This window comes from Protopterus annectens, chromosome 3.part0 (genome assembly GCF_019279795.1).
Source record: "Protopterus annectens isolate FY-2018-M chromosome 3.part0, PAN1.0, whole genome shotgun sequence".
In the NCBI taxonomy this organism is placed as follows: Eukaryota; Metazoa; Chordata; order Ceratodontiformes; family Protopteridae; genus Protopterus; species Protopterus annectens.
In genome coordinates, this window is record NC_056731.1 from 1608100164 (window position 1) to 1608124636 (window position 24473).

Genomic DNA, 24473 nt, shown 5'->3' on the forward strand with positions numbered 1-24473 from the left:
ATGAAGGTAAATCACCTGGCCAGATGCGTGCAAAAAGGAGCATTATATTAAGGTTGGATAAAGGGGAACAATTACATCCCTGGATGTAGAAGCAATCCATTTTTTTACAAACTACACAGTATAGAATTTCTTTACCACATTGGACACATGCTGGTCAAACGTTAGGTCACTGTCCACTTAAGTTCCCAAATCCCAAACTACTGGGTCAACTTTTAGGGATATTTTGTCAATGTGGTAGTTTCCTGGGGAAGTCAACTTTCCAGAAGAGATGATAATGCATTTTATTTTTTGCATTTAACTTTAGTCCTTGAGTCACCAGTTATTTAATTAGGACAAGCCTTCCTGTAGGATATCTCAGTCTTTTGGGGATTTGATCACTAGCTTGTAGTCATCTGCAAGCTTAACTAGACAGAGCCCTTTGGTATTGGCTTTTACTACTGAGAAATAGAGGCCAAGCAGAAGTCCCAGCACTGAACTGGTGACTTTTTTGTGATGGTAGCTTCCCTTAGTTTGATGTTCTGTATCCTAACTGTGAGCCAGTTGGCAATCCAGTGGGTGATGAAGGAGTTTATTGCTAGTTTATTAAGCTTTACTCCTATGCTTTAGTGGGGGATTATGTCAGAAGCATTGGCCAGGTTGAGGTAGGCAGTGTGTGTGCTGTTTTACCTTCATTCATTGCTTTGGTGAACTTTTCAAAAAAGTCCTCCAAGGTTTGGAGACGCCCATTGTCCTTATTGATTAATTCATTGCTAATTCTTTCCATGGTTTTGTGTATGACGCTTGTCAGACGTATGTGTCTCTAACCGTCTGGGTCTGTGGAAGGCCCTTCCTTATGCTGAAGAATAATTAATTCTGTTTTCTATTCACTAGTTGCAAAACCTGTATGAAGACTGAGGCTGAATAGTGTTATTAGGTTTGTGGCTAAATTGTGGTCCATGCTATTCAATATGCATCCTAGAATATTGTCAAGACCTAATGATGCAGTATTTTTTTTTTATAGTACTTTCAGGACTTGGTCTTGTTTAATTGCCAGTGGCAAGCAGTATCTCTATTCAGTCAAATCTGGTATAGGGATATTGCTAGGATTTGGGTGTATTGACCAGAACAGGATTTGTCTCCTTTTTCAGTAGATTGTTTTTTTGTAGTATTTTTTCAAGTTTTCTTGTATTTTGAATGGTTGATATTGCTGTGGTTTGCATCAGTGTTTGTGCAGTTTGATGTAATGTCATATAATATCTGTATATATATATATATATATATATATATATATATATATATATATATATATATATGTGTATATATATATACACATATGTGTATGTATATATATATATATATATATATATATATATATATATATATATGGGAATGCTACAGAATCTTGAAAGCCCAAAATCCTGAGACCAAAATCCTGAAAGTTCAGAATACTGAAAACTCAAAATCCAGAAAACACAGAGGATACCAACACTTACTATATTCCAGCACAAGTACATACAGAAACATATTACCCTTTAACTATATGCAGGGGGCAAGCCCCATGCACCCCCCCCCCACCACGCACACACATACACCCCCTGCTACTTAAATATATCAACTCCAAGATTGCACTTCACTACACTAAGTGCAGTCTTGGAGTTGATATATTTAAGTAGCAGGGGGGTGTGAGGGGCCCACCCCCCACATGGGGGGGTGCAGAGGGACTTGCCCCCTGCTTATACTTGGAGAACAGTAATATAGTTTGTGTTTTATTTGTTTCTGTATGTGCTTGTGCTGGAATATAGTAAGTGTTGGTATCCTGTGTGTTTTCAGGATTTTGAGTTTTCAGTATTTTGAACTTTCAGGATTTTGGTTTCAGGATTTTGGCCTTTCAGGATTCTGTAGCGCTCCTACATATATATATATATATATATATATATATATATATATATATATATATGTGTGTGTGTGTGTGTGTGTGTGTGTAGAAGCACAGCAACTGTGTGTGTTTGTGTGTGTGAGTATACAAGCAAAAAAAAACACATACACGTGTGTGTGTGTGTGTGCACACACATATATATATATATATATATATATATATATATATATATATATACACGTGTGTGCGTGCACACACACACACACACACACACACACACACACACACACACCTAGATATGGATGTATGTGAAGTTGTCTAACAGCAACTTGTCAAACCTGGAAAACTGCTGCTACAGCTGATCTTATTTGCTGGTAGTTGTTTTGTGCAAGATTTTTGTACACTGGGGTTTGGGAACTTTGGCCGTTCCCCACTGTGGTGTCATCTGTGGAGGTGCTATATATAATAGCATGGGATGGGGACACAGCAAAAAAACGAGACCTGTTCTTTTCTTTTCTTTGTTTCATTTGGCTGTTGATGAACAAGTTATGCAAGATAGTTGCTGTTCAATGTGCTGAAATTTCAAACAGCTGTCAAACATTCATGTATACATACATACATACATGCATATGGATATGTTTCATTTAATCTAAAACACATTTCATTAAAAACACAAATGTCTGTTTTGAATTTGGTAGAAAACTGTATATAGCTATAGAAAATTACAGGTTGTGTAATTTTGGATCATAGACATTACAATGCAAATTAGTTTTGATTGGTATGTGTACATTCCTAATGCATACTGTTATTGTTGTATCTCCATCTCTAAAGGTTTGTGTTAGTGCAACAGCAGTGATTCAGTGTGTGAGGACCTTTCTCTTTTCTCAGTGGTTGTGCGACTGTAGAATTAGTATACTTAAGTAGTGGGGTGTGTGGGGAGAAAAAGTCCCCCACATGGAGCCCCCTGCAATAAAAAAAGCTTTTGAGGTATATTTAGTATATATGAGATTTTCTGTGATGTGTTTTAGACATTCATGTGTGTGTGTGTGTGTGTGTGTGTGTGTGTGTGTGTGTATGTGTGAATTAGAATATATCAACATGGGTTTACAGCAATCAGACTTCTTGAAGGCCATTAGGTCATAAGCTTGGTGACTGAATCAGTTAACTGATGAACCTATGAGAATGGTTAGAGACATAGAAATGTAAATTTTCTGAAATGTGCAGAGTAGTACATGCCAGAGGAAAAACATAGGTCAAGTAGTGTACAGACAGAGGATATGTTAGCAAATGCAATAGCTAAAGTGGAAAGGACACTTGATTTTAGATATATCTGGTGATCTGAAGAGAAGCAAGGTTAGAAAGCAACATTTAAGGCTAGCAGGTAACGAGATACACAAAATAGGAAACAAAACATTATCATCCTCTTTAGAGACAACCGTTAGCATCCCATTTAGTGTATTGACTGCTGTTTTAGAGACTTAACATTTAAAATTACATAGATATAATTAAATCATTTCAGAAAAGATCAGAAAAGTGCACATTCTGGACCAAAAGTCATAAAAATGGAAATAGAAGAGCATAATATGTAGCATAATATGAAAGAATACATCGAGGAGCTATGATGGAAACATCTAAGTATGTCAAGGAGATCTGTAAAGTCAAAGCACATAAGGTCTTTAAAACATGAGATGTTTGAAAATGAAAGATATGGTTTACATTATAAAAGGTGAATGGTTTATGGTAGAAGCAAAGAACTGTTTTTGATAGATTTTGTTTTGTCAGCTACTACTGGGTTCAAGTTTCTATTATCTTTGTTACTCCTTCCTGCTCTGCTGTGACCACAGTTGGGTGATATGCTGGACAAGTCCTTCCTCAAGACTGGGCTTGGCCTTCTGGATAGCAAACATCTTGGTCATACAGACATGCATTCTGTGTGATCAGGCATGGGAACAAGAGTGCTGGTGCCAACTTACTTTGACAGTTTTGTTTTCTATTAGTCCCTATCACCCTTTGATATGCTGTGTTAATACATGCATTGGCACTATGAGGATTTCATCCTGACGTATATGGTGATGTGTCTCTTTGCAGCCTGCCTCCTATGCACTCACACAGGTCTGGTGTCACCAGCAGCACTATTGTTCTCTGGCCATGTCCCCTAGATCACCTGACCTACTTCCTGTGAGGAGAGATGAGCAGGAAGCATCTCATCATTATTATCCTTCCTCCACACCTCCAATAGGTACCTGAGCCGATCACCTGACCTACTTCCTGTGAGGAGAGATGAGCAGGATGCATCTCATCATTATTATCCTTCCTCCACACCTCCAATAGGTGCCTGAGCCAAGTCTCAAAACTCAGTTTGTCTGAGTCATAACCAGGGCCTTAATCCTCTACGTTAAGGATAGTTGTTAAAAATAAGCATTTGGTTAGGTCAGATCAAACTGGGAAATGGGCAGAGTGTTTGGGTCAAGTGGCTGTTTTCTGCCATCATTATCTATGTTTCTACACCTGCAGTACTTTTTCCTTCCTTAAATAACCCTGACTAGAACAAAAAAGATTTTAATTTGCTAAATTTCATGTTCTTCTACTGCAGTGTAATACACGTTGCCAAATGACTGACATGTTATTATTTATGCATTTATTTATTTGCTGTTTGTGGTTTTGTATGGGGGATGGCATACTGATGTGATGATTAGCATTGTTGTCTCACAGTACATGGTGCTGTAGTTTTATTTCTAGCTAGGGTTCTTTTTGTGCTGAATGTGTGTGTCCTTTCTGTGCCCGTGTGGGTTTTGGCTGGAAGTGCTACTTACCTCCTGCATTCCAAAGACTTGTTGACAGGTGTACCTCCACATTTCCATTAGATAAGTGTGATCAAGTGTGTTCATTGTATTGTGAGGTAGATTGACAGATAGACTGCTGTCTTACCCAGTTTTATTCGTTTTCCTGGCTGGGATAGATTGTGGCTCCCTTTGACCCCAAATAGAATAAAGCTGATATTTGATATCAGATAATGAATGATTTTATGATGTTATTTGCTATCAGCAGCTTACTAAAATTTGTTGCATGTACCCTTTTCGTCTAGCTCATAAGTAAGTAATAATGCTTTGTGATTTCTGATCATAGAATTAAACAAAAGAGTGGTGTAAAAACAATTGCATAAAAAGAGTAAATAAAATGAATTTGCTTTTTTACTATGAACGAGAGGAAATGGCAGAATAATTTTAAATATAATTCTCTGTTTATTCATCTAGGAGGACTGCTTGGCAACAGATAATCTCCTGGTGGATTACTTCAACTCATTCTTAAGTCTTCCTGTAAGTAATTGAATATGCCTGCCCTGTAGTTTTGTATGCTTGCATTTTAATTTGTGTTTGTTTTTAGGGAGTGCTCCTTGTCATGCCTGGTCTCAAGTGCAGAAAGCTGTAATATGCTACATGAAGGTGTAATGTAGGAAGATTCAGACAATGGATCTTTTAAATCTTTAAATGTCCTTTTCTTTTTCCTTTATATTATTTTTTATTTAATAGTGTATGCATCTAAAATGCAGATTACCTGTGTCATCATCATCAGCTCCTTTTTTTCCCATTTTTATACATGGGAATGAGGTGTTGTGTCAACTGTTGCCACTGCTCTTGATTCAGTGCTGCTCACGTCCCTTCTTGAATGTCACGCCTGACTGTCATAGGTCTTCTCTCATGTAACCCATCCATCCCTTGGCTGAATGCCCTTGTTTCAGCTTGCCTTTTTCCATTTCCTCCCAAATTTTCTTCACCAACTCATCTTCACCTTTCCTGTATATGTCTGAATGGGCCTATATCAGCTTATTGAAAGCTGATAAGAGCGAACGCTCTTTGACCGACCTGTAAATGTCGAACGCACTATATAGCGAAGACATGGAACAGCGATCGCTGGGCCATTTTTTTGGACTTTGCCATTTCCTCCACTGTGGTGTGATCTCAGAGTTGGAATATTTAAGTAGGGGGGGTGTGTGTATGGGGGGAATTTTTTTCCCTGGGAAAAAAATCACCGTTCCTTGTCTTCCCTGTTTAGTGCGTTAGACATTAAGAGGTTGATCTGAGAGCGTTCGCTCTTATCAGCTTTCGATAAGCTGATACAGACCCTGTCTGAACTACCATAATCTGTTCTCCTTGACCTTCTGAGCAACTGAGGCTACTTTAGCTTTTGCTCTGATATCCTAATTTCTTCATCTGTCCCATATTGTGAATCATACAGCACATCTCAGGTATTTCATCTCTGTCAGCACAAGCTTCCTCAACTGTATTGCCTTTACTACACAAGATTCTTTGCCATACAGACGTATGGGTTACATACTATCCCTGACATTCTGTGCAGTTGGCTGCAGCACCTCTAATTCTAGCCTTGACTTCCTCATTCAGACTTCCCAACTGCTTGACCATCCCTCCCAGATACTTGAATCTGTTAACCTGTTCCACTGCTTTCCCTTCTATCTCAGTTTTCAGCTTCTTCATATTCCCTAGTTTGCTGCCATTACAGCTGTCTTGTCTGTACTCACTTTCATCCCATATGCCTTTAGCTTTGCATTCCAGTCTGCTATGAATTGCTGAAGTTCAAGTTCAGAGTCTGCGTGTAATGTGATACTGTCTGCTTGTTGATCCCTCTCTTCTGATCTGTTTGCTGATGTAGTCCATAACCAGCGTAAATTGCAGTAGGCTCAGAGCTGAATCCTCATGCACACCCACTTCCAGTGGGAAAAGGTCTGTGAGTCTGAACTCTGTTCATACTTGTGTCATTTGATCCTTGTACATAGTCTGCATTAATTCTAATAGTCTTTACAGGAGTTTGAAACATTGTAGAATGCCCAAATCAGTTTTAATTGGCAAATTACCTGTGTGCTAGAAATGTATTACTCACTAGAAGATGTGCTAGTCAACAGCAAAAATAAAAGGTGTTTGAGCTTGCCACCATTAAGTTACCATCAGTAAGCTAAAAATCAGTGCATACCAAGATTATATAGTCCCCATTCCGAAGGAGGTATGGGCCTCCTTGAAATTGATTACATGTATAGATCTGCAATCGTGAGACTGCCCACATATTTGCTGACATCATAGGGCCCAAATGTAGTGAAAGTTTTGAAATACGAGGAGAATAAATCTATTACGACTTCCCTGCTTAGTTTAGCAGAAGCATATCGATGTCAAGCAGGAATGGAAATTAAACCAGAAGTAGATAAAAATCAGGCAGCAACTGAATGTGCCAAAAAAACAAAAGAAAAAATGTAAAGTGAAGGATCAGATGAGAAGGTAAGAAATGTGGAAAATGCATATAGTCGCAAGTATAGAAAATTTTAGGAACCTCATGTTGATCAGGATGAAATGCAGGAATGGTTAAGGAGTGGCAAATTCAAACCAAAAGATGAAAGGCTAATATTGGTGACCCAAGATAGTGGGCAACACACACGTTGGTTTACAAAGTCCATTGAACATGTGGGAGAAACAGACAAATGTAGGTTTTGTAAAACTTAACTGGAAACAGTTGCACACCTTGTTGCTGGGTGTGACATACTAATGGCAGAAGGACTGTATACTGAAAGGCATAATAACGTGGCAAGACTATTGCACTGGGGATTGTGTAAACATGATGGTATTGAAGTAGCTGAAAAAAACTGGAAACATGAGCCACAAATCATCATAGAAAATTATGACGTTTACATCACTTGGGATCACCCATTACCAACAGTTCAAAAGATAGATGCGAGAAAAGCAGATGTAGTGGTCTGTGAAAAGAAGACAAAAGTAGCATTGATCATTGAAATCGCTACACCCAGTGACTACAGTGTCTGGTGTACAGAGAGACACAAAGTCATAAAGTATCAGGATTTGCAGGCAGAAATGAGAGTGATGTGGAAGAAAGATACTCAGACAGTTCCAACAGTAGTAGGAGCAGTGGGTCTTATAAAAAGGGCTCTACAATCGTATTTATATATGTTACCAGTACATGTAACTCCATACGAATTGCAGAAGGAGTCATTACTGGGCACATTACGGGTGCTGCAAAGAGCACTTTTGGCTGACATCAAAGATTGAAACCATGTTAATTTCATGAACTTTAATCGTACTTTGACTCCTGCATTTTCTCTCTTTTTTTTTGTGAATGTATACCAACATTGTGTTAAAATTGCAAGCACATTTCCCTTAGGCATTTGATACATACAAAGATGATCCAGATTATTATGTTGTATTTTTGATGTTTTCTTTGCTCTTCTTTCAGTTTTATGATTGCTCCTAAACATATTTCTTTTTCATAAGACTAGGGACATCTCATCTTCTGTGGAGGTGTGTCACAATCCGTCCATGCATCCATGCATCCATCCATCCAGCCACCCACCCAAAACCCTTTTTCACATTTTTCCACATGGAGTCAGTGTGTCACTTCACTAGCGACAATCATCTATAGCCAGGGTTCACACGCTTTCCCTTTTCAGTATTCACAATATGCCATTTGCTAATATTTTCTTTCTGTCTGTGGCATAATGCCTCTCTAGCTACTTGTCTTTTGCAGTCCTAGGACTTCATCCTGATTTGGTATGTTCTTTTAGCTGCAGTTTTTGGCTTGGTTTTAAAATCAAGATTTTGTGTATCATTTCATACTTTCTTTGGTTACTGTATGATAAAAGTGGCTTTTTATGCATTGTCCTAAAATGAAAAACTAAAGAAGCAAAGTTGAACTGCTGTATGTCTGTAAGTAAACAGGTAAGGAATTACACTAGTCACTGAAACAAAAGTTGATGCACATAACTTACAACTTCTTAAATTCAGAATGGGGGACAAGATAATTTAATCAGGGTCAAAGGCCCCAAATTAGGGACAGAATAACACGTGTGTTTTGTAACTTCAGTGGTCAGATTTATTTTTATATTCTAACCCAACACCTTTTATCAAAAATCATAAGTTTTAAGATAAAGCGAGTATGTTTTTTGACAGAGCAAAATTTTGAGCCCAAATCAGGAATGATAAAGCAGATAAGGGACATTTGAAAGGTATGCAGTTTAAATTACTTCAGGAATGTGACCAGTTGTAGGGTATTTCATTTTTTAAACACCTTTATTAATTAAATTATTGCTTCAGACAGGCAAACATGCATTAACAGAAAAGAAAACAAAATATGTTACATTTTTTTCATTTATATACATTGTACATTACATATTTTTTCTTTCTCTGTAACTGGCATCACTCCATCATTACATAAATTGCTGAATTTCTTCCTTCCCGTAAACCTTACCCCTCCTCCTTCTCCTCCTTAACATTATTATGCATATATTTTTCTCACAATTTCCATTTATTTCTATTTAATTTGCTCTTTTCTTTTCTTAAAGACTTTTTTTTAGGTCTTGTATCTCGTTTATGATATTGAATACTTTAAATATAATTGGTTTAGACTTTGATTTCCATTTTCTAGTAATTGCTTTTTTGGCAGTAACAGAATTAATCTTAATAAGGCCTTACTGTGCCTAACCAATTTAGGTCCTGTGTCCCAGCTCAAAAGAATCATTTATTTAGTTATACCCACTTGCTCAGCCAATATTTCTGACAGAGTACTCTGTAGGGAATTTTTTAAATCTGCCTACTCACTACACTCCAAAACATATACTCCCAGTTACAACTTTCTTACCCATCGCACCTCCGACATTTGATATCTACTTTAGGAAAAATTATTTGAAGTCTGTTTGGGGTGTAAAAATACCTATGCAATCACTGGAAAGCAAAAATCCTAAACCTTCTGGACTTCTTTCCATACTTGAAACCATACATACGTCCAGACATTGTTCTTTTGTAAATTGCTTCTCCAATTTCTTCCCAGTTTTTTTCTAAACTTCTCTGATTGGTTGTAATAGTTATCATCGAATATTTAGATGTCCTACTTATTATCCCTTTTTAGCAGCAGCTTTGGTTCTAGATTTAACAAAAAAAACTGTATCCAAGCAGGTTTTTCACATAAGACTCTCCTATCCCTTTCTATGATACTCTGATATGAATCCCTGGAAGTGAATGCAGTCTGTTGCCTGCAGTCCAAACTTCTTTTTGGCTGCATCCCACTTTGTTACATTTCCCTTTCTAGTTATCTGCTTCCAATACCCTAGTTCCTTTCCAATTTTTCTCCAGTAAATTCCAACCCCTCGTCCCTATTTTCTGGACCCCTACTTGCAGTCATCCCTACTGGCAAAATGTACTTTTTCCATTCTTGTTCTGACATAGTGTTTAGAATACTTTCTGCTACTTTATGGAAATAATATTTTCTCTCTCTTTAATTTCTCCAAGTCTTTTGGGTTACTGTTAAAGTAAGTTACCAAGGCAAAGTACGATAAAAGTTCATGAAATTATTATTGTTGCAATCTATGATGTCAGCCAAAAGCTCTCTTCACAGCACCCGTAATGTGCCAGTAATGACTCCTTCTGCAGTTCATATGGCATGACATGTATTGATATCTAAATATGATTGTAGGCTATTTTTTATAAGACCCATTGCTCCTACCATTGTTGCAACTGTCTGGGTATCTTTCTTCCACATTGCTTTCATTTCTGCCTGCAAATCCTGTATTTTATGACTTTGTGTCTCTCTGTATGCAAGACACTGTAGTTACTGGCTGTAGCGATTTCAATGATCAATGCTACTTTTGTCTTATTTTCACGGACCACTATATCTGGATTTCATACAGCTATCTTTTGAATTGTTGGTAATGGGTGATCCCATGTGATGTAGACTTCATCATTTTCTATGATGCTGTGTGGCTCATATTTCCAGTGTTTTTCAGCTACTTCTATACCATAATGTTTATACAATCCCCAGTGCAACAGTCTTGCTACATTATTATTATGACTTTCAGTATAGAGTCCTTCTGCTGTTAATATGTCACACCCAGCAATGAGATGTGTGACTGTTTCCAGTTCTGTTCTACAAAACCTACATTTGTCTGTTTCTCCCACATGTTCAGTGGACTTTGTAAACCAATGTGTGCATAGCCCACTTTCTTGGGTTGCCAATATTAACCATCCACCTTTTGGTTTGAATTCGCCTCTCCTTAACCATTTCTGCATTCAATCCTGATCAACATGACATTCTTCCAGAAGTTTTCTATACTTGCAACTATATGCATTTTCCACATTTCTTGCCTTCTCATCTCATTTTTCACCTTATATTCTTTTTTTGTTTTTTGGTATATTCAGTTGCTGCATGATTTTTATCTACTTCTGGTTTGACTTCCATTCCTGCTTGACGTTGATATGCTTCTGCTAAACTAAGCAGGGAAATCATCTTAGATTTATTCTCCTCATGTTTTAAAACTTTCACTGTGTTTACATCTTGTGAAGTCAGCAAATATGTGTGAAGTCCCACGATTGCAGATCTGTACACGTAATCAATTTCAAGGAGGCCCATACCTCCTTTGGAATAGAGAATACATAATCTTGGTTTGCACTGATTTTTATAAATCATTTGGTGAGCATGAAGCATCCTTCTTGTTTTCCTATCTAATCTATCCAACACATTTTCGGGCCAGTCAATCACTCCAAAACTGTAAGTTAGGTCAGGAAGAGCAAATTGGTTTATAGCTTGAATTTTGTTCCTAGATGTCAACACTGTTTTCAGGATTAATTTCAGTCTTATATTACTTACTAAGTTTTATTCACATTTGTTCATGTTTTATTATTGCTCCTTCATCATTTCCCAAATATTTATGGACTACCTGTTGCTCAAGTTCTTTTATATCACATTCTTGTCCCAAACTGATGTCTTCCTGGTGCTGCGGATTCCTGCTTTAAAGGTTGCTTTTCCACACTTATCAAGACCAAATGACATTCTAATATCATCTGAAAAAGTTTTGAATACTTGCAGTTTTGCTTTCAGTTCCTCATTTGATTAGCTGTACAGTTTTAAATCATTGACAAAGAGAAGATGAGAGATCTTTACACTGTTGTTTTCTAGGAGCCAAATTATAGCCATGCCCTGATCTGTTAAATAGCCAGCTTAAGAAGAAGAAGAAGAAGAAGAAGAAGAAGAAGAAGAAGAAGAAGAAGAAGAAGAAGAATGGGTTAAGGGCAAGACAGAATAGCAGCTGTAACAGGGAGTCACCCTGGAATATCCCCCTTTGAATTTGTATCCCTGGAATAATAATTTGTCCTTCGTCATGGCTTACTTGCAAAGTGGTCTGCCACTGTTTCATGGTCACTATAATGTAATTGACTACTGTAAGGTGTATCTTATACTTTTTAAACCTTCTTTCATCCATGAATATGGGATACTGTCAAATGTTTTTTGTAGTCAGTCCATGACATACTTAGATTCTTCCCCTTTATACAGTTCTCTATTCTGACTTTGTTTAGCAACAGGTGATCCTTTGTTCCATATGACTTTCTTTTATTACCCTTTTGTTGTATTGCCGCGATTGAATTTTCATGTAAATGACTATATATATTCTGGTGTATAGTTTATATGTTGCCAGAAGGCAAGTTATTGGTCTATAATTTTTAGGGTAGCTTGCAGGTTCACTCTTAAGTAGGAGCATTGTTTTTCCTGTTGTAAACCAGGGTGGTGTCTATTTGGGGTGCACATATAAATAGTTCTTTCTCTTGGCTAAATCTTCGTGCAAAGATGTTAATACTTTTAGCCAGAGGTTAGGTACTGCATCTGGGCCTGATGTTTTCCAATTAGGCTTTTCTTAACTTTGTTTCAGTCTCTCTGGGCATTACTTCATCCCATTTTACATCCTGTACCTTTGAACTTCTTATTCTTTCTTTTACTTCTTCTATCCATTTAGTATCTTTGTTATGTTCCACAGGATCTTCATTAAATACTTCTCAAAAATTTATCTATTTCTTCTTTTGTGGGTGGTCTTTCAGTTCCTTTTACCTTATTTCCCAGTTCTCTATAAAACTTTTTGGGGTCATCAATAAATTGCATATTTTGTACTTTTCCTTTATATTTATTTATCTTCTATGTTGTTCTGCCTGTGCAGATATTTTTAGTGTATTGTTTGCAATAGTGCATGATAGATCATGATCTATTATAATATTGTGCATTGCTTTTATCATGTCTATCTTTCTGAGTATTTTTATTGATCTGTTCCCTCTTCTATGCTCTTCTAGCAGTGACACTTTTTGTCTTGATTGCTTTATAGTTTTCTCTGTTCAATACTTCCATGATGGTATTTGATTTTTCCCCTTCCTTTCCCTTACTTCCCAGTGTTCTTGTGGTAGAATTGTATTTGCTATTAATTTAGCTGCACTGTCTATCCTGTTTATTTCTGTTTTATCATATGGAGCTCTATGGACAGTCCTAATTACTGTGTTCATTTGTTTTATTAGACTTCTGACTTTTTGGGTTTTATTGACCATCTTCAGCCTATTTCTTTCATTGATCTTAATATGTATATTTGTCTCTATTAAATCAAGCAACTCTTCTCTTAGCTCATTTTCTGCTAAACTAAGGGCACATTTTTTGTTCTCCATTTCCTGCGGGCATTCTGTAGATAGTTCTATTGCATCTTCATGTGGCACATTCTCTTCAATTTCATCCTGTGTCATCTGTTGTTGTGTCATATGGGGACTCACTGGCCTATCACTCCTCAGCATTGTCTGCGTCAGAGTTGCCACAGTTTCCTGTTCCTTCCCTTGCTTTCCAGCTTCAAGTGAATGTACTGGTTTCCCATGGAAGGCTCCAAAATATCTTCATATGGCAATTCACCAGTTTCTTCCCATTTCACTGGTTTCTCCTTAATTTGGATGTGTATTGCTCTATCCTGCTGTGGTGTTTTGTGAGTTAAATTTTCTACACTGAATCCTTCACTTTGCAGTTACTCCATAACCTCAGTTTCTATTTCTTTAACTTTTCCATTACTAATCTTCTTTTCTACTTTTCCTCTTTGTCTTTTTATTTTTTGTATTGTAAAGTTTTCCATGTCTGGATTCCTTTGCCTGTATTTCTCTTAAAATATCTTTGGTGCTCATCTTTTAGTATTGATTAGTTTTGCTTTCTCCTTTGCATAAATATTACACCGTATTAAATCTCCTTTTCTTTCCCATGTCCATATTTGTTCTTTAGATGTCTCCTGCTCTTCCTGTTTCTCCTTACTTTGGGGACTCGTTCCATCATGCTGTGATGTAACCTGTGTTAGACCGTCTACACCAAATCCTTCACTTTGCAGGAATTCTATAACTTAAGTTCCTATTTTTTTAACTTCTACTTTACTGATCTTCTTTTCGACATTCCCTGTTTGTGGTATTATTTTCTTTATTGTGAAATTTTCCATATCTGGATGCCTTTGCCTATATTTCTCTTTGAATATCTTTGGGGCTGTCTTTTTGTATTGATTAATTTGGCTTTCAACTTTGCATAAATATTGCACCATATCAAATCTCTCTTTCTTTCCCATGTCCATATTTCTTTTTTATACGTTTCAAAAATCTCTAGGTTTTGTTATATTTACATTTTCACAGTTCCTCAGATGCTTCTTTTTCCAAACAGATCAAAGTTTCTTGGTCTATATAATGTTTTTCAGAAATCTGTTGGATTAATGAACACAATTTTTTATTTGAGGTATCTGACAGTTTTTCTTGTGGAAGTATTTTCTTTCCTCTAATTTCTCTCTTAATCTTTTTGTATAGCTTGTATCTTGAAATTCTGGGCTTTTTGCATAATAGTAACAATACATAATTTCTTTCTTATCCTCAATAGTCCACTCTATCGTCTTTATGGCTTTTCTTTGGCCTATTAGTTTTTGTGATTTTTGTGGACTGCTAACAGTAGGGGCTATCCTTCCCCTGGGCCTGGCCTAGCCCCATCGTAGGAATGTTTCTGTATTTTGAGGATTCTACACAATTTTTTTCCAGTCCTGACACCAGGGAGCCTATGAGGATTGGGCACATTTTTATCCTGGCTCTTGTGCATCCAGCTATCTTTTTTTTAAATTTTGACCTATTTCTGTCTGTGATATATGCTATATAAAATACAGTCTATATATATCAGCATCCTCTTGATGAGATTTTGTGAAAAACAGGGTCCACCTCGTGAAGGTATTCACCAAGACTTGAGGATGAAATCAGTTTCAGCAATACTGCTCTCCTTTGCTTGCTGACTTATCTCTCCATTTTTAATTTCTCCAAATCTTTTGGGTTTCTAATACTGTGATTGGAGTGGACCCCTTTCCTAAGGCAAAGTATAATTAATGTTCATGAAATTAGTATTGTTTCAATCTTTGATGTAAGCCCCTAGTAATGACCCCTTCTGAAATTCATATGGAGTTACATGTATTGGTAACATATCTAAATGTGACTGTAGATTCTTTTTTATAAGACCCATTGCTCCTATTACTATTGGAACTATCTGGGTATCTTTCTTCCACATTTATCTCTTTCTGCCTGCATATCCTGATATTTTATGACTTTGTGTCTCTCTGTACGCAAGACACTGTAGTCACTTGAGTGTGGTGATTTCAATGATTAATGCTACTTTTGTCTTCTTTTCCTGGCCCACTATATCTGGTTTTCTAGCATCTATCATTTGAACTGTTGGTAATGGATGACCCCATGTGATGTAGACTCCATCAATTTTTATGATGCTTTGTGGCTCATATTTCCAGCGTTTTTCAGCTACTTCAGTACCATAATGTTTGCACAATCCCCAGTGCAACAGTCTTGCCACATTATTATGCCTTTCAGTATACAGTCCTTCTGCAAATAGTATGTCGCAACCAGCAATGAGATGGGCAACTGTTTCCAGTTCTGTTTTTACAAAATCTACATTTGCGTGTTTCTCCCACATGTCCAATGGACTTTGTAAACCAATGTGTATGTAGCCCACTATCATATGCCACCAATATTAACCTCTCATCAACTGGTTTGAATTTGCCATTCCTTGACCATTCCTGCTTTCGTTCCTGATCAACATGAGGTTCTGCCAGAAGTTTTCTATACTTGCAACTATATTTATGCATTTTCCACATTTCTTGCCTTCTGACCTGGTCCTTTACCTTATATTCTTTCTTTTATTTTCTGGCACATTCAGTTGCTGCTTGATTTTTATCTACTTGTGGTTTGATTTACAGTCCTGCTTGATGCCGATATGCTTCTGCTAGCTTAAGCAGGGAAGTTATCTTTGATTTATTATTCTCATGTTTCAAAACTTTCACTACAGTTGGGTCTTGTGAGGTCAGCAGATATGTATGGAGTCCCACGATTGCAGATCTATAAGTGTACTCAATTTCAAGTAGGCCCAACCCTCATTCAGAACGGAGAATTTATAATCTTGGTATGCACTGATTTTTATAAATCATTTGGTGAGCATGAAGCATCCTTCTTGTTTTCCTGTCTAATCTATCCAGTATGTTTTGGGGCCAGTTAATCACCCCAAAACTGTAAGTTAGGACAGGAAGAGCAAATTGGTTTATAGCTTGGATTTTGTTCCTAGATATCAATGCTGTTTTCAGGATTAACTTAAGTCTTCTAAAGTATTCCTTACTACGTTTTATTCGCATTTGCTCATGTTTTATTGTTGATCCTTCATCAATTCCCAAATATTTATACACTTCCTCTTGCTTAAGTTCTTTTATATCACATTCATGCCCCAAACTGATGTTTTCTTAGTGCTGCAGTTTTCTTGCTTTAAACTTAAAGGTTGCTTTTGCAAATTTATCAGGACCAAATGATATTCTTATATCATCTGAAAAAGTTTTGACAACTTGCAGCTGTGCTTTCAGTTCCTCATCTGATGAACTATACAGTTTTAAATCATCGACAAAGAGAAGGTGAGAAGTCTTTACATTTTGTTGCTTTCTAGGAGCCAAATTATAGCCATGGTCTAAGCTGTTAAGTAAACAGCTTAATGGGTTAAGGGCAAGACAGAATAGCAGTGGTGACAGAGAGTCATCCTAGAATATCCCCCTTTGAATTTTTATCCCTGGAATAATAATAATAATTTGTCTTTTATCATGGCTTAATTGCAGAGTGGTCTGCCACTGTTTCATGGTCACTGTAATGAAGTTGATCAGTGTAGGGTGTGTCTTATACATTTTTAAGCACTCTTTTATCCATTAATGTGGGATACTATCAAATGCTTTTTTTGCAGTCAATTCATGCCGTATTAGATTCTTCCCCTTTTTTTACAGTTCTCCACTATGACTTTATTTAACAACAAATAATCCTTTGTTCCATATGACTTTCTTTTATTGCCCTTTTGTTCTATTGCCATAATTGAGTTTTCTTCTAAATGACTATAAATTCTGTCAGCATCAATCCCAGTATATAGTTATATGCCATCGGAAGGCAATTTATCTGTGTATAATTTTTAGGGTAGCTTGCAGGTTCACTCTTAAGTAGAAACATTGTTTTTCCTGTTCTTATCCTGTCTGTTCAGGGTGAGCATATAAATAGCTCTTACTCATGGCTAAATCTTCGTGCTAAGATGTTAATACTTTTAACCAGAAGTTAGGTACTGCATCTGGACCTGGGGTTTTCCAATTAGAGGCTTTTCATATCTTTGCTTCAATCTCTCTGGCTGTTACTTCGTCCCATTTCATAGCCTGCACCTTTAAGCTTCTTATTGTTTCTTATTTTTCTTCTGTCTATTTGGCATCTTTGTTATGTTCCACAGGATCTTCATAGATACATCTCTAAAATTTTTGTATTTTTTATCTTTTTGGTGGTCTTTTATTTCCTTTTGCCTTGCTTCCCAATTCTCTATAGAACTTGTTTGGGTCATCAATAAATTGCTCATTGTGTACTTTCCTTTATATTTATCTGTGTATCTTCTAAGTTTTTCCACCTGTGCTGAGAGTTTTAGTTTATTTGCGATAGTGCATGATAGATCTTGATCAGTATAGTTTTTCCCCCTGTGCTGAGAGTTTTAATTTATTTGTGATAGTGCATGATAGATCTTGATCTGTTCTAATACTGCACATTGTTTTTATCATATCTATCTTTTTAAGCATTTTTGTTGATATGTTCCCTCCTCTATACTCTTCTAACAGTGACACGTCTTGTCTTAGTTGCTTTATAATTTTCTCTATTCGATACTTCCATGATAGTATTCGATTTGTCCCCTTCCTTTCCCTCACAGCCCTGTGTTCGTTTGGTAGAACTTTATCAGTTATTAATTTAGCTGCACATATCCTGTTTATTTCTGTTATATCACATAGATCTCTATGAACAGTCCTAATTACTGTATTCGTTTTATCAAACTTCTGACCTTTTGCATTTTATTAACCATCTGCAGTCTATTTATTTCATTGATCTTGATATGTCTATCTCTATTAAATCAAGCAACTATCAGCTCGTTTTCTTCTAAACTGAAGGCACTTTTTTATTTTCCCTTTCCTGCGGGCATTCTATGGAAAGTTTTATTGCATCTTCCTGTGGCACATTCTCTTCAATTTCATCCTGTGCCATCTGTTCTGTTTGGTTGTTGTTGTTATTCTCTTTAAGGATCTGCATCCAGAAGCCCACTCTGTCTTTATTTCTTGGACTTTTCCCTGCTTCATCATTATCCTTTTCCATTTTGAATTATAACCTTTTGCTTGCGTTATGTATATGAACCTTAAAAGTGTAACTCTAAAATATCCCATTAAATAAGATAATCCTAAACCACCATGTTCTTTTGGAAGAAATAGGTTATGCTACTTAACTCTTGCTCTGTTTCCCTCCCAGACAAATTCCTTCAACTGTTTATCAATTATTGTCCAGAATGTTTCCTCTAGTTGATAAAAATATGCCTGACTTGTATATAAAACTAAAGAGACTAAACATTTTCACAGCTTATATCTTACTATACATATCCATAAACAAGAGCTTCCAGTTTCTCAGTTTTTGTATTTACTTTTGTCTAGTCTCTTCTTACATATTCTTAGTTGCCATAACAGAAGCCTTTTTAATCCAGACTCCTAAATACGACATCTTATTGTGCCCCCATAAGTATGAGGACTGCTGATCCAGTTCATGTGTGGGTACATAATTTATGGACGTAGCTTTTGTTTTATCTTCTTTAATTTTTTTATCCCAAAAAGACCCCATATTCTCTCAAAATGTTCTATAACACTCTTGTAGAGGTATTAGAGATATTTTAGAAATTTTTTGATAATTTGTATAAAACAGATAAATTTGGAAATCAAGAAAAAGTATAAACGGAAATATTTATGGAAGACTTAAGTATGCCAAGGTTAGAGGTTGATGAGGCTCAGCATTTAACTGTTAAAACAGGAGGCGATGAGTTAAAAACAGTGAAGTATAATAAATCTGTAGGAAATTCTCAAGGAATAGATGGTATTCCTTTGGAAGTTTAGAAACTAGGAAAGAAGAAAGTGATAAAGATCTGGATGTTTTAATAGTATTTTAAAAGGAGGGAAGGCACCAACATCCTGGAAGAATGCTGTAGTGGCTGTAATACTTAATGATGGTAAAGACCCATCATACTCAGCTTTATGTAGGCCCATTTAAATTTGAAACCAGGATTATAAAGTGTTTAAGTCTATAATAGCTAAAAGAATGGCAAAGGCTTCACCAAAATTGATAGGCATGGATCAATGTGATTTTGTGGAGGGAGCCAAACATTTGACAATATTAATTATGGTCCAGGGGGAAGCAAAATGCAAAAGAAATACTGCCGTTTTTGGAGGGTATTGCTGCGGAAAGCATTCAACAGAATAAGCTGGTATTTTATGAGTAGGGCAATGGAAGCATTTGCATTCCCTGATACAATAATATGGTTAATTAGGATGATATATCAAGGATCAGAGGCAAAAATGTTATCGCTGTTTCCCTCCCAGAAACAGCTTGTAGCTTTCAGAAAACACTAACTTTTAGCCCTAAGAAAAAGTGTACTGGCTATCTTTAAATAAATCTTAACTATGCACTGTTGTATTAAATGCATTGAAGTATTAAGGCTGCAATCTCTTATTTTCTTTCCATAATTTCAAACTGTATTTTTCACTGAATTGCTTGCCATTGTACCTTTATATTTTGCATTTCCATCAGCAAAAAATGCTGAGAACTCTCCATATTAATTGCTTGCACCTGCAGACAGCTTGTCTCCATGTAGAGGTGGTCAGTAATGACTATTTGTAAATTTCATTCTGAGCAGATTGTACAATTGCCTCCAGATGCAGACTTTTTAACTCCCACTGAACATTTGCTAATATGAAAAAACAAGTTAATATCATTGCAAATGCAAGAGAATTAATATTTTCATTTTGTCTTGTTTTTCAAGCCTACTACAAACACTTGCTTGTAGTGTAAGCCAAGAATATTAATCCAAACATTCACCCTTGCAAAAATAAAAGAAAATGTCTTAATTCTACATATAATATAGTCAGTTCAACAACATCAAAGATACTTTTGTCGTCTTTCCTCTTTTGTTATATTATATGGACTGTGCTTTTACATATAAAAAGGAAATGTTTACTTTAATATTTTGAACACATACAACAATCATTAAAAAGACCCCCCCGCATTTTAAATACCTCTGATTACATACTACACAAAACTACTTTACTATGTATAATATGCAGTTTATATAGTGAAATGTTTTATACAAATATTAATAAGAATTACAATTGTTTTGCTTACAGTTACATTTTCCCTTTTATTGTCCTTCTAATTATTAATGGGTTATATGCATTACAGTTCAGTAACAGGTTTAACAAAGTCAACAAAAGTCTAGTCTTTCTTAGCCATTTTTCTTGCAAAGCCATATTTTGTAAATGTGATTGATTTTTATAGTCTTCCATTATTCACTAATTTCAGTGTTGCTGGTATTCCTGTTCTTCTCCATCTCCCAATGCCAGACTGTGGTTCAAGTCCAAGGCAGTCTGATTCTTTTAGTCAACCACTGTGCTTTTTTTCTGGAAAAGGTTTCACTTGCAGAGTTTTTGTATGAGCTGTATTATTGGAAGAATGAGAAGTAAAGTCCCCTTCTGTTTGATGGCTCACTTTTTGTTGGAGAAACCTTTTTATTACCTCCTTAACCTGTTCTGTTTTCAAAAATGTCATTGATCCTTCAGGAAAAAAATATTCTGAAGACAGTTGGATACAGCAGCTTGAATCTCATAACTGCCTCTCAACATTCCCTGATTTCTGGGATAAAGTTGCTTGTCTTCTGCCTGGTGTACAGTGAGTAATCATTTTTCACAAACACTCTACTGTCTCAAAATTTTAATATTTTTTTTTGCTTTTCCCTTCTGCCACAGTTTTGTCAGGATCAACTCTTTCTGCTGGCATGATTACATCTTTACTAATACAGGTCTTTGCTGCTTTCTCATTGCTAGTTTTGAAGAAGACACTCAGTGTGCCCTTTCAGTTAACAAATTCTGCTGTGGAATTCCAGTCCAGTTGCTTATTTATGCTTTCATAAAATTAATACAGACTATTCCTACTAGTTTCTCTGGTACAGCAGAAAATCTCAGGTTTCCTTGTGTGCTCTGTCATCTAACTCCACTATTTTTAGAAACAAGTGTTCTAGAGAAGTCTCACACTCAGTCAGCTTTTACTTCGTTTCAACCTCTTATTCTTGCACTTTTATCAGTTCATCTGAATAGCTAGTTAAAGATTTTTTTATTTTTTTTCAGCCTTTTGTTATCTGAGTTAATATACTCCTTTAATGTTTCATTTATTTTAATCACCTCTGAGTACAATTGGTTTATTTTTTCCTGTAAATTACTGGAAGCCATCTCTTTTACAGAAGCTGAAGCTTTAACTACTGTTTGTTGAACAGCTGCAGGATTATTCCCAGACAGTGTTTTTTCTTTACCTTTTCTAGTTGATTTTCCTTTGGTTCTCTAAATTTCTTCTTTGCTGGCATCCAGACAGTGTACTTACTAGCTAGTAACTGAATTTTACTCAAGATAATAATATCGACAAACTTGGTAAAACCACACACAAACGAAAACTCCAAGGTTCCAAGTCAAAAAGAAGTCTGCACTCGCGTAAAACCTGAACGCAATTTTATTATTGAGTTTATACAATCAAGTACAACAGCGTTTTCACTACTCTATGTAGGTAGCTTCCTCAGAGGTTAAAAACCTAGTTTTGATATGTAGAAGCGATCATATGCTGGTCAATCCTTTTTACTTGTATACTATATGTAAATAATTTTTATATTCATATTAGGATGTATATGTAGCAAGTATCTTGTGTGACATGTTTTTAGGTTTTTGAAGTGGCCGTTCGCTAATATTAGACTAGTTGTTATTTACTAGTTGTATTAAAGCACTCTGTTAAGAGGGAAAGTGTGCCTTTAAGAAACATGTGATGTGAGTGCTTAATCTATTACTTTTAGTAGTATTTAAAGAGCGCGGATTTCGCGCGTTTTTAACCTCTGAGGAAGCTACCTACATAGAGTAGCGAAAATGCTGTTGTACTTGATTGTATAAACTCAATAATAAAATTGCGTTCAGGTTTTACGCGAGTGCAGACTTCTTTTTGACTTGGAACCTTCAAGATAATAATATCACTGACTCTTTTTCTCAATTTCTCAATTTCTGTTACACTTTGGGAGAAACCAACTTAAGTTTGAGCTGCTTTTCTGTGAATAAGACTGCCACCCTTTTAAAATGTGTGCTGTGTTTAGTGAGAGCATGCCCTTAAATATCCTTTTTGTATATTATTTATAATTTATTACTGTGTTCAGCTATTGATGTCACTTGCTGACACAGTACCTTAGCAAGGGCGGGGTGAAAGGGACAACTGCACTGGCTGCAAAGTGTTGAAAGCAAGCTAGAGAGTTCCTGTATAGTTCTGAAATTACTAAAATGCCAGTATGAGGGGTTTTTTTTCACTCTTCAATTGATGAGCTGAGCTGGGGGGGATCTATGTAGGAAGATGATACAAATCGGCTTTTGACAGTAAAATTGTCGAGTCCACCTGGGCAATTCCTACACCTCAAAAGTCGGAATGACGAAAACTGATATTACTAACTGTCCAAACCTATCCCTCTTCGGGACCCATTGTAATGCTTGTTCCTGGGTCCAGAGCAGTAAGGAGTTTTGGGGTTTGTTGTTTGTTTCTCATATACCAGTATTTGGTATTCTGACTTATTCTGAATGGTTTTGGATATTGGTAGACCTGGCCCCCTGTGTTTCGAGTTATTGATAGAAAACCATGGACTTCAGTGCTGTAGGAATCCACTTGGTGGAAAAATACCAATTAGTTTTCTAAAGTAAAAGTAGAAGTCCTTTTTTTCTTGAATTGAACAGTTGAGGGGTTGAGCATTCATTTCACTGCTGTAGGAAGCTGATTCATACAGTAAGTACTAATTGGCACTCTATAATAAATGAGGAAGACCTTTTTTTCTTGCTCTTTGTTTTTGAATTGAGAGGGGGTAGGGTGCTGTTGTGAGTACAGCATTTATGTTGATATGATCTTTTGGACATCAAATAGGAATTGCAGCAAAAAGAAACAGCTTTAGCTATTACACTTAAATATGGTTTACACTGAAAATTTTGAATGCCGTTTTGTGAACTCTGACTGTCGAAAGGCAGTTTTCAAAGTCATGTAATGGCGATTCAAAATATGTTGAACCCACAACAGTAAATGCTAGTGTGCATTCGCTGTTCTGAGATCGACATATTGATTGGAGATCACACTACGGTGGGGATCGGGAACTTAGCTTTTTTTCTCACTGTAGTGCGATCTTGGACTTATAATAAATAAGTATTAGGTGGTGTGGGGGGTGTAGGGGGGCTTGCCCCCCTGCAAAACATGTGTTGAACATCACTGGATGTTCAGATAAGTTAGAAAAATGTTAAATCAAATTCGATTTGTTGACATTTTTCATGTTTCGTTATTTTGGTTGGTCGATGTTAATTCTGACGTTGTTTTCTGACTAAGTGATTACTTACAAAAACGTTGTCGAGATTTTGATAGTAAACCCTTAAGTATATCTGAGTTTGATTGGACAGCACAGGTAAATTTCTGTAAAACAAAAATCTGTGTGGTCCAGTACTCACAAAACATTAGCTGATGCCAAACAAACTTTAACCATTACCAATTCTTTTAGTGTGTAGATAGAATCTGGTGAAGTCTACAAGTACTTGGGGTGAGTATGACTGAATATGACATGAGTACCTAATCACTGTAACATTTTGTAAGATTGTACTTGACTGTATGATCACTTTAAGTATTGTTGCATTTTGTTACATTTTGATCTGTGTTCCATCTGGCTGTCTATGTTTTGAACTAGGTTTTCAGTAAAGTTTTATTTTTGTATATTTATTGATCATGTGGGTTATCTAAGCAGAAGCTCTTCCTTTTGTCAGGAAAGGTGGGAGGATGAAGAGCATTATCTGTTTAAGTGACTTGTAAGTTTACACTTGGCAAAGTAAAATATTCATTTGTCTCTTAGCTATTCTGATGTTCCCTTAATCTTTCAAAATGAATGAATTTATGCAGTTTTAAGGTCCTGTTTCCTGTATCAGAAATGATGCCATATTTAGTAGGTGACCTTGCAAATATTTTAGCAAAACAGGATTTCTTACTTCTTCTTCCATGATTTTAATTTACCTGTGTAAAGGATATATCGTTACTGCTGCTTCATCTGTGATTTTCATCATTCTTTGACAGTAAGCATGTAAACATTCTCATTAATAAATGATGTTACT

General features: G+C 36.2%; 1 protein-coding gene across 1 annotated transcript in view; it reads left to right on the forward strand.

The window, feature by feature from the left end:
* RGS22 (regulator of G protein signaling 22) overlaps nt 1-24473 on the forward strand; it is a 971253-nt gene that overhangs the window by 20646 nt on the left and 926134 nt on the right. Inside the window, exon 3 of the mRNA XM_044065939.1 lies at nt 5110-5172. Coding sequence (XP_043921874.1) covers nt 5110-5172 — 63 coding nt within the window. The remainder of the gene's footprint in view (nt 1-5109; nt 5173-24473) is intronic.